Below are 13,767 nucleotides of genomic sequence, written 5' to 3'. Positions count from 1 at the left end.
TTTTACTGTCTATCTTTCAATCCACACCCAGGTAATACTGTACATTGTACTTGAATTAATCAATATCAATAATTAAATTAATTACTGGATATTTTCTGATCATAGGTACAACTGTGGCCCTATTTGTACTTGCTTTGGGCTTTTTGTTGTCTGCTCAAGTCTCACCACCAGTTACCTTCACACCAACTGATCCTTCAAGGCAAAATTCCACTTGTACAAAATATAGGTGAGTGCTTAGTGAATACATGTTTCTATTGGTTCATTTTTATCGTATGTCAAATAACATTTTGTAGATTTGTTTTTTTATCACTTTCTTTGGCACAATAGCATTGACACAGCACCTCAATTCTGTTGTTCTTTTATGTCCTCCATGAAATATCAGGAGAGTTGATTAAATATAATCTACTGTAGAATTATATAATATAATTCCAGTATGGTTGACAGGATGTGCTTAAGTACTTATATATAATATCACTAGTGCAACATGCTTTTTCTGTATTTTAGTCAGCAATTTGATAAATCTTGCATCATAAGTAAGGTTACAAGACCTCTAACATGTGTAATGTTCTCTCTTTCATTCTAATTTCCTTCCAGACCAGAGCAGGTAGACTACTGCTTCCCCTCATGGCCATTAGGCTGCTCCTCATATTAGTCATACTGTCTCAACATCAGTTGTAAGATGGTAGGGCTGGCGGAAACATGGTCAAACATTGAGGTGTGTGGTGTGGTCAGATTTATCTTTCTAAAGGGCACATCAGCAGCTAAAATTCATCACCAACTTGTCGAGGTGTACAGTGATAACGTCATGTTACGGAAACAGATTTGCGTTTGGTGCACTGCCTTTGGTAACGGCAGAACAGACATTCAAGATGACAAGTGATCTGGTTGGCCAAGCATGTCCATCACAGATGACAATTTGTGCAGCATTGAAGGTCTGATTTAGTAAGACAGACACATTCCAGTTAGTGATATTGCTGACAAACTGAACATTGGGCCTGATTCAGAGCCAGACGCTATTTGCGCTCGCTCGTTCAGAAAATAGGGGTGGCTATTCAAATGAACCGTTCGCTCTTTGCGGTCTGTTCACGCCTCTATGTCTGAACGAGGGAACAAAACTTGCGGTCGTTTTTTGAAAAAATACGCCCCCTGGCCGCTCGCATCCTGCGTCATGTCCGCTATTTATTAGATTAATCGAGTACATCGACCAGGGTATGAACTGCTCGCTGTTTTTGTGGTTGGTTTTTGCTACCACAATTTTGCGAGCAGTTCTGGCTATAAAATAACCCAGTGACGTGGTCAATGACGCTGCTGTGTTAATTATGCACACCCATAAAACGCCCGTTTTGACCTTTAAGCACGCCTGCGTTCGGATCTCCACTCCCCGTTTTCAAGCACCTTCCCCTGTTACCACCCACATACGCCTCCTCCTGTCACTCAAAATAGCAGGCATTCGCTATTTAGTGAACAAACGATTCGGCCGCACTGACTGGTTCGCGCATGCGTATTACGATCCGTACGCATGCGCAGTTGGGCAAACATCGTTCGGACGAACGAGCGGCCGCTTACGAGTGGCTCTGAATCAGGCCCATAGTGTGCACAATGGCCCTCATTCAGAGGTGCTCGCAAGAAGCGAGCGCTCGTTCTGAATGAGGGCGGCCGCTTGTTTTTTTTAGTGCAGCCTCCTGGTCGCTAGCTAAGCTGTGGATTACCACCCACAGCTTCAGCGACCGACCAGGGTGATGGACGCGATGGTCAAGACCATCGCGACCATCGGGGCTTGCGACGAGACCCTAAGGTTGGGTCTCGGCAACCGCAAGCACCAGGGAGCTTCGTGCTCTGATCGAGCAGGAAGCTCCCCACTGACATCACTGCTGATGTCCGTGCGGCCGCCCACAAAACGGCAGGCGTTCCGTCAGGAACGCCTCCTTTTGTGAAGCCACCCCCCGGCCCCACTTTCAAAACGGGGCGAACTGTTGATCAACATCGACAGCTGCCCCTTTTGTAGTGAGGTCCGGAGCGAGAGAATTTCTCTCTCGCTCCGGGGCTTGCGCATGCGCAGTGCGGCCGCTGCGCGTGCGCAGGGCCTTAACATCGACCCGGTTGCGAGCGCTCAGCACTTGCGACCGGGTCTGAATGAGACCCAATGTCTTTCATAAGCAACTGGGGTAAAGGAAAAAGTGTTCACACAGAAAACTAATAGGATGCATCATGTGACACCACAGACTATGCAAGCATCCATGACATGGAAACACGCATCGTCCCCACCTTCAAAGAAATTCAAAACTCCTTCAGCAAAGAAGGTTATGGCAACCATGTGCTTCTTGTTAATTTCCTCACCAAGAGACATACTGTAAATGCTGTCCGTTGATGTGACACATTGAGACGGTTGCGGAGGGCAGTTCGTCGAAAACGACCAGGTTGCCGCAAATAGGCATCATATTGCTGAACAATAACGCCAGGCCACACTCGGCCAACTGCAAGTGTGAGTTGTTACAGCACTACCATTGGGAGGTACAGGGCCATCCTCCCTATAGCCCTGACCTGGCAACGAGTGATTTCCATCTCTTTGGACCACTGAACTGTACCTGGGTGGAAGCAATTCGCAACAGACGGTGAAGTTCAGCAAGCCGTAATGTCCTGGCTTCAGTCGTTTGACACTGATCTTTTTTATGCTGGGATAGATGCCTTGTACCACTGGAACAAATGCTTAGACAAGTATGGGGACTATGTGGAAATATAATCTGCACCAAGGCCATACTATTGATTATACATATATGTAAGAGTTGAACAAATGTATGCAATGAGAGATCCTGTTACCTTATTTATTGAACCACCCTCATATATTGTTTGTGTAATTTATATGGCCATTCTGGAGTGATTAGCTAAATTTGCTTTAACCTAAAATTGCGAATACTACAAAAGCCATTTTCTCAGAAATACCTGTTTCAGTCAGTACAGGATTTATTTCAACAGCATATAGTTTATATTAATAGAGGGGTGAAGGGATAACTCATAAGTAATTAGTATTTGGTTGGCCAGTCCTTAGTCTTGAGTATAGCCACACAGCACTTAGGCATTGCTGAGTCCAGGTTCTTTAGAGGAGTGGACGAGATGCTTCAATTCCAGGCTGCAAGAAGAACTTGAATTACAGTAGCTCCCTTTTTGTTGTAGGCTTCTTTGAGATCTTGTACCCAACCTTGCTCCACAAATGTTTGATTGTGTTAAGATCAAGGGACTGTCCAGGCCAATTCAGCAACCTTATATGAACCACTTTTGCTATATGGCATGGTGAATTTTCATCTTAATTTAGAATTCTTATTTCAAGTGTTGTGATATTTTGCCACGTTCATCATTTCTTCCATGCTTTGAAGACGTCCAACACCAGCTGCTGACATGCATCCACAGATCATGACTGTGGAAATCGTTGTTCATATTGGCTTGCTTGGATTCCATAAAGGCAGAAGTGACTATCATGACTTAAAATTATTTTCTATTGTTCAATGGTTCCAGGTTCGCCCAGACCAGTCAGCACCTCCTTGTAGGCTTTCTCCTCGGCGTCCATTCTTTGAAACCAATCTTCTGAAGTCTTTGATGCAGCTTTCTTATTGACACAACCAAGTGCTTTTGCCAACCATTCAGAAAGCAAAGCAATGATTGTTTAGGCTAATGTGCTACAAAACATATATGAACACAACTGACCCTGGTATTAGCAGATGTCAAAATTCCCTACAGTACGATATATAACATTATGCTATAATTCAAAGTTGAATGCATAAAATGTTGCCTCAAACCATGTATAATTCTGAAAGCACTAGTGACTTTGGTCATTTTTTTTTTTCAACACTTTTCTTCTCTGTCATGAAGACCTGTTGGTGCATACACACGGTCAGATGAACGATTGAATGATTTTTATAACGATTTGAACGATATTTTATAGCGATTTGAATGATTCTTTACTGCACTCAAATGACTGAAATCGACCAAATCTAACTGCAAACACATCAGATGTCAGATATCGTTCATCGCTGAAGCCTCACATGTCAGATTGTCCTTCAGATATGAACGATTGAACGATTTTTTAAATCGTTATCGTTCAGATCTGAAGGGAAATCTGACCGTGTGTATGCACCATAACACAGATAAATATGTTGCTTAACATATATTATTTGCAATTTATGACTTCAGCCCTCCAAGTAGTACACAACTATGGCAGCTGTCATATTAATCAATAAATATCATCAATTTCTGCAAATTAACCACTTACCTTTTACAGCTTTTGTAATGGATGTATGCTAGATCCCAACTGTGGATTCTGCTACAAGATAAACGCATCAAATGTTGTTGATTCATCTTGTATTCCAGTTGACCCAAAAACGACAGAACAATCTGCATGGGGCAGGTAAAGTATTACTATCTTCTTTATTCACACTAATTTTATGTATTTTGAATCTAAATTATATGTTATAGGAGGAATGGGTTAACCGAAATAAAAATAGAATTTTAAAGGTCTTAAAGATCAGTGAACATAATTTTAACGAAAACAATGCAAAAGGGGCAATAGCTTAACATTATAAAGTGTAGGATTTTTTAAAATTGTTATAGTCAAGTACAGTAATGTAAAGCAAAAATGTTGTACAACACAATGTAAATGGAACCTACTGTTTCTACTTGTCCTTTTGGTTCATAAAACTGATATTTAGTCTTCAAATGATAGAAAATAAGTTGTGTTGCCATTTTAAAATACTTATGTACTGATGTGTCCTCATACACATAGCTTCAATACACCATACGATGTGAGACGTCTGGCACAATTGGGTACCTCCGAGAGTTGTAGTGTGCAGTCTTTTTCTTAAAACTTTGAGTCTTGTTTGCATCACAAATGCAGCGAAACACCACTCACAGTGTTCTACATATACACTGTACTACAGTAGTACACTGCAACTTTAATTGCACAGGAATTAGTTTTAAACATGTACAAAATTGCAAATGAAGCACAACGGAACTTGTCAAGAGAAAAAGCTGTGGCTGCTGTATTCTAACACTTCATATACAGATGCAGAATCATTAGCACACAGATGTCCAAATGTCACACATCAAATCGATCAGTGCAATCTAGCAAAGTAGTTTTGTCACTCCCAGTGTTTTTAGTAGTGTGAATAAGACGCACATGTTGAGCGAAAGACTCTGCGTTGTTCGGGTTCAGGCACTCCAAGAGGAGGGGCTGTTTGGTGTGACTGAAGCCACAGTGTATGAGGGCACACAGGGCTGCCATTTCAAATTGTGGGGCCCGGGACTGATAAATAGGCAGGGTCCAAGGGCCTCCCCTCCCCTTCCCTCCTTATGGTGCGTACACATGGTACGATAAAAATTAACGATATGAACGATAACGATATAGTTCATATCGGTATCATTCAGATCGTAAATTTTTTTTTGTGCCTTCCAACCCCCAAACGACCTGCGATGCGTGGGCACGTATGGACGATATCGGCCATCGACCGTGCAAGCAGGGCAACCTCGGCGATATTGACCAGGTTACATAGGTATCCGCGATCGTTGATCGCGGATCGCTGGCCCGTCGTTGGTGGTGGTATACATTAACACATATACAGTATACACACACTAACACATACATACACATATACACACTAACATACAAACACATATATACACACTGCAGCTTGATGAAACCCTTCTCCCAGTCAAGATGCAATGAGTTTGCAAAATTCTTTGCAGATAAAGTTTCCTCCATCCGGGCTAGAATCCCCACAGTACCATCAAAGGATTGCCAAACTACCAAGCCTGCCAAAGTAAGCCACTTGTCTCCCTGGAACAGCTTTGACATAATGCCTCAACCAAGTTTCTCATAGGGTTTATGGACATGATTGGCCCTGTAATTGCAAAAATAGTTCAATGCTCTTTGCAAACAGGCATTTTTCCAGAAAGGAAGCAATTGTTAGACCACTTCTTAAAAAAACTAATTTAGACCCCGACTGCATGACCAACTATAGACCGGTATCAAACCTTCCTTTTCTAGGAAAGGTCATTGAGAAAGTGGTGGCAATGCAACTGGAAACCCGCCTGTCTACCCATGATATTTATGATCAATTCCAGTCAGGATTCAGGAGAAGACATAGCACTGAAACAGCTCTGGTATGTGTGCTTAATGATCTTCTGATGGCAAGAGACAGAGGTGATTGTTCAGTCTTAATCTTTCTGGATCTCTCAGCAGCATTTGATACTGTGGACCACGGGACTCTAATTGAGCGCCTGAAAATTTTCTGTGGACTGGATGGCACAGTCCTTAGCTGGTTCAAATCATTTCTGACCGGCAGGTCACAGAGAGTTTCTTCTGGAGTAAACTCTTCATCACCAGTGCCACTTCCACGCGGCGTCCCACAGGGTTCTATACTATCTCCCATGCTTTTTGAAGTATACATGCTACCATTGGGTGAAATAATCAGACGTCATGGCCTGGTCTACCACTGCTATGCAGATGATACACAACTGTACCTGTCCTTTGCTCCAGGTACAAAGGACCCCATAACAACCCTAAATGGCTGCCTAGCTGAGCTTCAGGAGTGGATGAGTGCCAGTTGGCAGTGATTGAACCCTGATAAAACAGAGGTCCTTATGATAGGTCACAAGTCAGAGCTACAGCATAGCCAACCAACAGGACTTACACTTGGGGGATCAGAATTACAAAACACTGAACATGTGTCAAATCTTGGTGTTGTCCTGGATAGTGGCTTGACACTTAAACATCAGGTATCAGCCACAATCAAATCTTCATTCTTTCATCTGAGGAACATTGCCAGAATCAAGCACTTAATTCCCTCAGAAGATCTGCCTAAAGTCATACATGCATTTATATCATCACGCCTAGACTATTGCAACGCCCTCTACCTTGGACTCACAGCAAAAGAATTGCACCGCTTGCAGATGGTACAAAACGCAGCTGCTAGGCTATTAGCCAACCAGCCCCGTTCCAGCCACATAACACCCACTCTCTACTCCCTTCACTGGCTGCCTGTCAGATGGCGAATTGTTTTCAAGATTGGATTACTAACTTACAAAGCCCTACATGATCATGGCCCAAGGTACCTAAAGCAGCTTCCGATTCCTTACCGTCCCACTCGATTACTGCGATCCGTTGATGAATGACTATTAACAGTACCTAGAATCTCCCGGAATTCGCCTGGGGGTCGAGCTTTCAGTTTTGGGGTTCCAACCTTATGGAACTCACTTCTCGCACAGTTCGAGAGGCCTCCACTCTAGAATCCTTCAAAAATAGACTCAAGACTTACCTCTTCACTCAAGCATTTCACTAATGTCCCTTGTTTAAGCTTATTTTGTACCATAAAGGCAAATGTAAAGCACTTTGAGTCTTTTAGGAGAAAAGCGCTATATAAATAATTTTATTATTAACATACACACTAACACATACATGCACATATATACACACACTAACATACATACTTATTATGGCTTACTGTACATTTAGATGCAACAAGAGGTTGCTAATGAGGACAGCACCTCTTATAAATAGGCCCTGCCCCCTCTGCAATGTTGCATATCTTGGGTGTATGGGGGTGGGGGTGGGGCCTGTCACATTGGCTCCACCCCCATTGTATTCCGAGGCTGATGAGGGGAATCGACTCATGGGAAGGTGGGGGGTAGTCCATGCTATGCATTGGGGGTAGGAGCGGGAGCGGGCCCCCTCCTGTTCTGCCATGTCCGGGCCCGGGACTCCAGTCCTGGCAGTCCCCACCCTGATGGCGGCCCTGAGGGTACACCTGCAGGGATACCATTATGTTTGACCATGATTAAAATCGTTTTTAAAAAGGCACATGACTGTGTTTGGTCTTTTAGAGCATTTAGAATCAATCCATTTTTATTACTAAATATTAAATAAAGCACCAACATATTGCAGAACTTGCGCTAATTGTTCAAATCATTCCCTGCCCCAGTGAAGCTTACAGTTTATATTTTCTACCACACAGACAGACACTAACATTCCCCTACCAGTGTGTTCTTGGACTGTGGGAGGAAACCAAAGCACACAGAAATTCACATTTTACCCTACAATCTGTTCTTAGTAAGGAAAAAAAGAAAAAAGAAATATACATACATATATACACACACACATAAATATATACAGACAAATCACTCTGCACTCCCAGAGCTGTAAGATTGTTAATATGCCAACTCCTCAGAGACTATATTAACCACCAACGGCGGCACTCACGGACTTCAAAGAAGGGTCATCCAGACCTCTCAAATCTATTGAACAGATTTGTTTGGTCTGGTTGACCCTTCCTTGAAGTCTTTGAGTGCCGCCGTTGGTGGTTAATATGTATGTATGTATGTGTGTGTATATGTATAATATATGCGTGTGTGTGTGTATGTGTGTGTATATATATATATATATATATATATATATGTGTGTGTATATATATATATATATATATATATATACACATACACATATATATATATACATATACAGTGTGTGTGTATATATATATAGTAGCAGGGTACCATCTCCTGGGGCTGGGGTAGATAGCACTGTACAGCAGCTGAGAAATCACACAAAGTCCACTGGTCTGGTGCAAGTGGTCTCCGACAGTTTTATTAGGCAAACAAACAAAATAAACACCTTTCCGTCTGGCACTAACTATAAAGAAGTGATCCCAGCTCACTAATACACAAAGTATAAGAAAGGGCTTTCAGGTTTAATTTACCTACTTCCATCTCACACAGAGACACAAAAGTCTGTCCTTTCCCCCGGCAGTGTCTCCCTGTAATGATCAGCCACACAGCACTAAAAAAGAGCCACATAGCTTATAACCCTAATTGGCCTCCTGTGAAGCTAATAACCCAAAAAACTCCTAACACAAACACCTTCCTGAGGTTTCAAATACATAGGTCAGGAATCTAGGGCAAATATACCTGCCTTCCACTATGATGCCAGTGACCTTGTCACAGATCCCCCTCCCCTGTTTCGACCCAGGGGGCGGAACACGCAGCCCCCTAACAAAAGATGTGGGACAACGCATCTGCATTAGCCAGTTGGGACCCAGGCCTATGTTCCACAGTAAATGTAAATTCCTGCAAAGCTAAAAACCATCTTGTTATACTGGCATTTTGGCCTCGCTTCACTGACATCCATTTTAATGGGGCATGATCCGTTACGAGCTTAAACCATCTGCCCAAGAGGTAATACCTCAAAGTGTCCAACGCCCACTTAATGACCAACGCCTCTTTTTCAACAACCGCGTACCTTACATGGTCATTGAGTTTTCTGCTCAGATAAACAATGAGGCGCTCCTCCCCATCCCTACTTTGGGACAACACTGCTGCTATGCCTACCTCTGAGACTGCTTCCCTTTTGTAAGGTCTATTAGTGGCACCGCTGTGGTGGCAAAATTTGGGATAAACCGTCTGTAGTACTCAGTAATCCCTAAAAAAAAAAAAAACCTCTAACTTGTTTTTTGTTTACAGAACGGGGCCAGTTTTGTATGACTTCAATTTTGTTTGACTGGGGCTTAAACAAGCCTCTCCCTATGGTGTACCCCTTCCATTGCAAGGTAACATTTCTTAGGGTTGGCTGTCAGGCCCGGCCTTCCTAATTGTCCAGTACCGCCTGTACTCTGACTAAGTGAGATTCCCGCTCTGGATTGTGGATCGTCCAGATAGGCCGCTGCATACTGTCTGTGGGGTTTCAGAATTCTATCCATTGTACGTTGGAAGGTTGCTGGGACCCATGCAACCCAAAAGGCAACATCCCATACTAGAATAGCCCTTCTGGAATAGAAAAGGCTGTTTTTTCTTTCACCCTATCAATTAATGGTATTTGCCAATAACCCGTTGTCAGGTCCAGTGTGGTGAGATATCTGGCTGTCCCTAGCCTCTCTATCAACTCATCCACACATGGCATGGGATACTCCTCAAACTTGGAAACTGCATTTAATTTATGAAAATCGTTACAGAAGCGTAAGCCGGCATCAGGCTTCGGAATCAGAACTATGGGACTGGACCACTCACTATTAGACTCCTCAATGACACCAAGTTCTAGCATATTCTCAACCTCTTTAGAGACAGCCTCATGCTGTGCTTCAGGAATTCTATATGACTTTAGATTGATCTTAACTCCTGGCTCTGTAATGATATCATGCTTTATTATGGCCGGGCAGTGCTGAAAACAAATCTCTGTTCCTAATAAGCAACTCCTTAGCCTCATTCTTTTGAGTGGCTGACAGGGTTTCGGACACTTTTATTTCTGGAACCAAAGGGACTGATGCTACTGGTGGGCTTGGTTCAGCTAACAGAGCTAACCTACAGTATCTTTCCAGGGTTTGATAAGGGTAACATGGTAAATTTGTTCAGGCTTCCTCTTGCCTGGTTGGTATACTTTATAGTTAACCTCACCCACTTTCTCCCTGATTTCATACGGACCTTGCCATTTAGCTGAAAACTTGCTTTCCACTGTGGGTATCAAAACAAGCACTCTGTCCCCAGGGGAAAATGTACGTACCTGGGCATTCCGGTTATACACTCTCTGTTGGGCTTGTTGGGTCTGCTCCATATGTTCTATGACAATGGGCACCACGGCCGCAATCCTATCTTGCATCTGAGAGACATGTTCAATTACACTTTTATAGGGTGTGGGTTGTCCTTCCCATGTCTCCTTAGCAACATCTAGCAACCTCCTGGGATGTATTTCATACAACAGATAAAAAGGAGAAAATCCTGTGGAAGACTGTGGTACTTCTCTAACAGACATCATCAAATATGGCAACAAATAATCCCAGTTATTCCCATCCTTGTCAACAACCTTTTTTAGCATACTTTTTAAAGTTTTGTTGAACCTCTCGACCAAGCCATCCGTTTGAGGATGGTAAACGGAGGTTCTCAAGTGAGTAACTTTAAACAATTTGCAGAACTCCTTCATAATTCTAGACATAAAGGGGGTACCTTGGTCAGTTAAAATTTCTTTTGGTATTCCCACCCTGCTGAAAACATGCACCAGCTCTCTAGCTATACCCTTGGTTGACATATCATGCAAAGAGATTGCCTTAGGATATCGAGTAGCATAATCCACTATTACGAGGATATACTGATGTCCTCGAGTAGACTTTAACAAGGGCCCAACCAAATCCATGACTATCCGTTCAAATGGGACCTCTATAACAGGCATGGACACTAGAGGACTCTTGAAATGGGGTCTTGGTGCATGATATTGGTACTCAGGGCAGGAAGAACAGAATTCAGACACATCTTTATACACCCCAGGCCAAAAGAACCGCTGCAAAACCATTTCAATGGTCTTTTCAGCCCCTAGGTGTCCTGCGGTGATATGACCATGAGCAAGGTCCAATACAGTTCTTCTATATGTCTGGGGAACAACAAGCTGTTCTACCACATCCTCACCCCTTTTTGTCACTTGATACAAGAGCTCATTGTTAAGGGCCATGTGTGGAAACATAAGCCTGCTATCTGGGTCTAACGGGTTCCCATTAACAACTTTCACAAATTCTCTGGCTCTTATCAAGGTGGAGTCCTTTCACTGTTCAGATGCAAACAAATCCTTTCTCACTTCAAGGGGAGGTATGCTTTCCACCCTGTCTATCACCCATGCCTCCTCTGGAGGAGGTACCTCACTTTGTTCCTCATCATCTACCTCTTCCCCAGCCATACTAGCAACAGGGCAAGAGTCTGAGGGTTCCGGGGTCACACCTTCGGCCAGCATATCACCAGGATGTTCTACTGGCTCTATTCTGTTTGCCTCTGTGACCACATGGGACTTCCACAATTTCCAAAAATGGGGAAAGTCTCTCCCTATTATAACATCATGTACCAAGGAAGGGACCATTCGCACATTAACCACAGCTGAACTACAAGGGGTCTCAATATTCACTTCAGCTGTATTATAATAACGGGTGTCACCATGTATGCAAGTTACACCAGCAGTTGTTCGCTGGTCATTTAAAGCATTTACCAACCCATCTTTCATACGGGTGATTACACTTCCTGAGTCCAACAATGCCTTTACCTGGTTACCTCCCATAACAACCTCACACATTTGTTTTTCTGACTCAGTTGAAGGTGTAACAGTACAGGCTAACCTGGCAAAGAAAGACTGCGCCATTCAAAGACAGCATCACATTGCATAGGTTCTTGAACAACTGGACAATTCGCAACAACATGTCCTGGCATACCACACCTAAAACATTTAATCACATAACTGTCAAGTCTTTTAGGCATGTGAGAACTTTCTGGCCCCACTGACCCATCTTTAAACTAAGCACTCAGTCTCTTCAGTTTTAAGTCCTCTTAACCGCCCAGGACCCTTTTCCCACGGAACAGTCTTACTGGGTTTCACTGAAGTGCGCTGTCATGGATATAGGGGCCGCTGAGGTATAGCCAACAATTCCTCTGCCACCAGATACCTTTCCACCATCTCCACTATCTGGTCAGCTGTCTTAAGATCCCCAAGGCTCACCCACTTGCGTAAAGCCATGGGCAGGGACCTCAAGTAATGGTCCATGACAACTCTTTGAACCATCTGAGGTCCAGTTAGTGTCTCTGGTTGTAACCATTTTTTGGTCATGTGAATTAGGTTGTGCATTTGTGAGCGGGGAGGTTTATCCATATAGTACACCCAGCGATGCACACGTTGCGCTCAAACCGACAAGGTAACTCCCAGGCGAGTCAGAATTTCTGCTTTTAGCTTTTCATAGTTTAAAGCATCCGCCGTGCTTAAGTCAGAGTATGCTTTTTGAGGCTCACCGGAGAGAAAGGGGGCCAGAAATCCAGCCCACTGATCCTTAGGCCAACTCTCCCGCTCTGCCGTCCTCTCAAAGGCAGTCAAGTATGCCTCCACATCATCAGTCTCTGTCAATTTTTGAAGGAAATGGCTTGCCCTTATGGAGCAGTTTTGAACATTTGGGGAAGCATTTCCAGGCTGTGCTGCAAAATGCTGCACCACCTCTTTTAGGACCTTATGGTCCTCGTGCTGTTGCTGACGGGTTTCCTCAATCTCTAGGTTATGTTGCCACCGTATCTCCTAAATCTCCAGTTGATGTTGCTTGGTAGTTTCTTGCTGTACTGCTGTCGCTTGTAGCAAGGCCTTGACAATATCCTCCATATTGTTGGGTTTTTCCAGCAACTTTGTCGACTCTTTCACCCAGGACATTTATCAGTACTGGTTTCCAGCAAAAAAGTAATGTCTGGCCCTTTAACTGAATCAGATTCCATAACTCTGCAGGCAAAGCACCACCTGGACTTGCTTCTATGTGTGAGGCACCATAGCTCCCAGCATGTCCCACTGTGCAAAAGCCTCTGCAGAGTATGACACCTGCAGTTTTACTCTGTGCCACATTTAATTTCAGTCCAGACAGACACAGACCTGCTTTCTGCAGAACTCTCAAAGCTGCTGCTGTCTTCACTGTCTTTAATGCCCGAATTCTCCACAACATGTAACAAGGTCGGGGAACTGGTACCATCTCCTGGGGTAGATGGCACTGCGCAGCAGCTGAGAAATCACACAAAGTCCACTGGTCTGGCGCAACTGGTCTCCGCCAGTTTTATTAGGCAAACAAACAAGATAGAAATAAACACCTTGCCGTCTGGCACTAACTCTAAAGATGTGATCCTAGCTCACTAATAAAGTATTAGAAGGGTTCTTCAGGTTTAATTTACCTGCTTCCATCAACCTGATTCTCACACAGATACACGAAAGTCTGGACCTCATTCAGAGCCAGTCGC

General features: G+C 43.5%; 1 protein-coding gene across 1 annotated transcript in view; it reads left to right on the top strand.

Moving 5' to 3' along the window:
* Positions 1 to 13,767, top strand: part of SLC2A13 (solute carrier family 2 member 13) — a 217,530-nt gene that overhangs the window by 178,681 nt on the left and 25,082 nt on the right. Inside the window, exons 6-7 of the mRNA XM_088480190.1 lie at positions 106 to 226; positions 4,274 to 4,399. Coding sequence (XP_088336316.1) covers positions 106 to 226; positions 4,274 to 4,399 — 247 coding nt within the window. The remainder of the gene's footprint in view (positions 1 to 105; positions 227 to 4,273; positions 4,400 to 13,767) is intronic.

The sequence above is a fragment of the Taudactylus pleione genome, unplaced genomic scaffold (genome assembly GCF_031769625.1).
Source record: "Taudactylus pleione unplaced genomic scaffold, aTauple2 ptg000251l, whole genome shotgun sequence".
Taxonomy (NCBI): domain Eukaryota; kingdom Metazoa; phylum Chordata; class Amphibia; order Anura; family Myobatrachidae; genus Taudactylus; species Taudactylus pleione.
The sequence above is the reverse complement of the archived record's forward strand: the minus strand, read 5'-3'. Positions and strand labels throughout refer to the sequence as shown.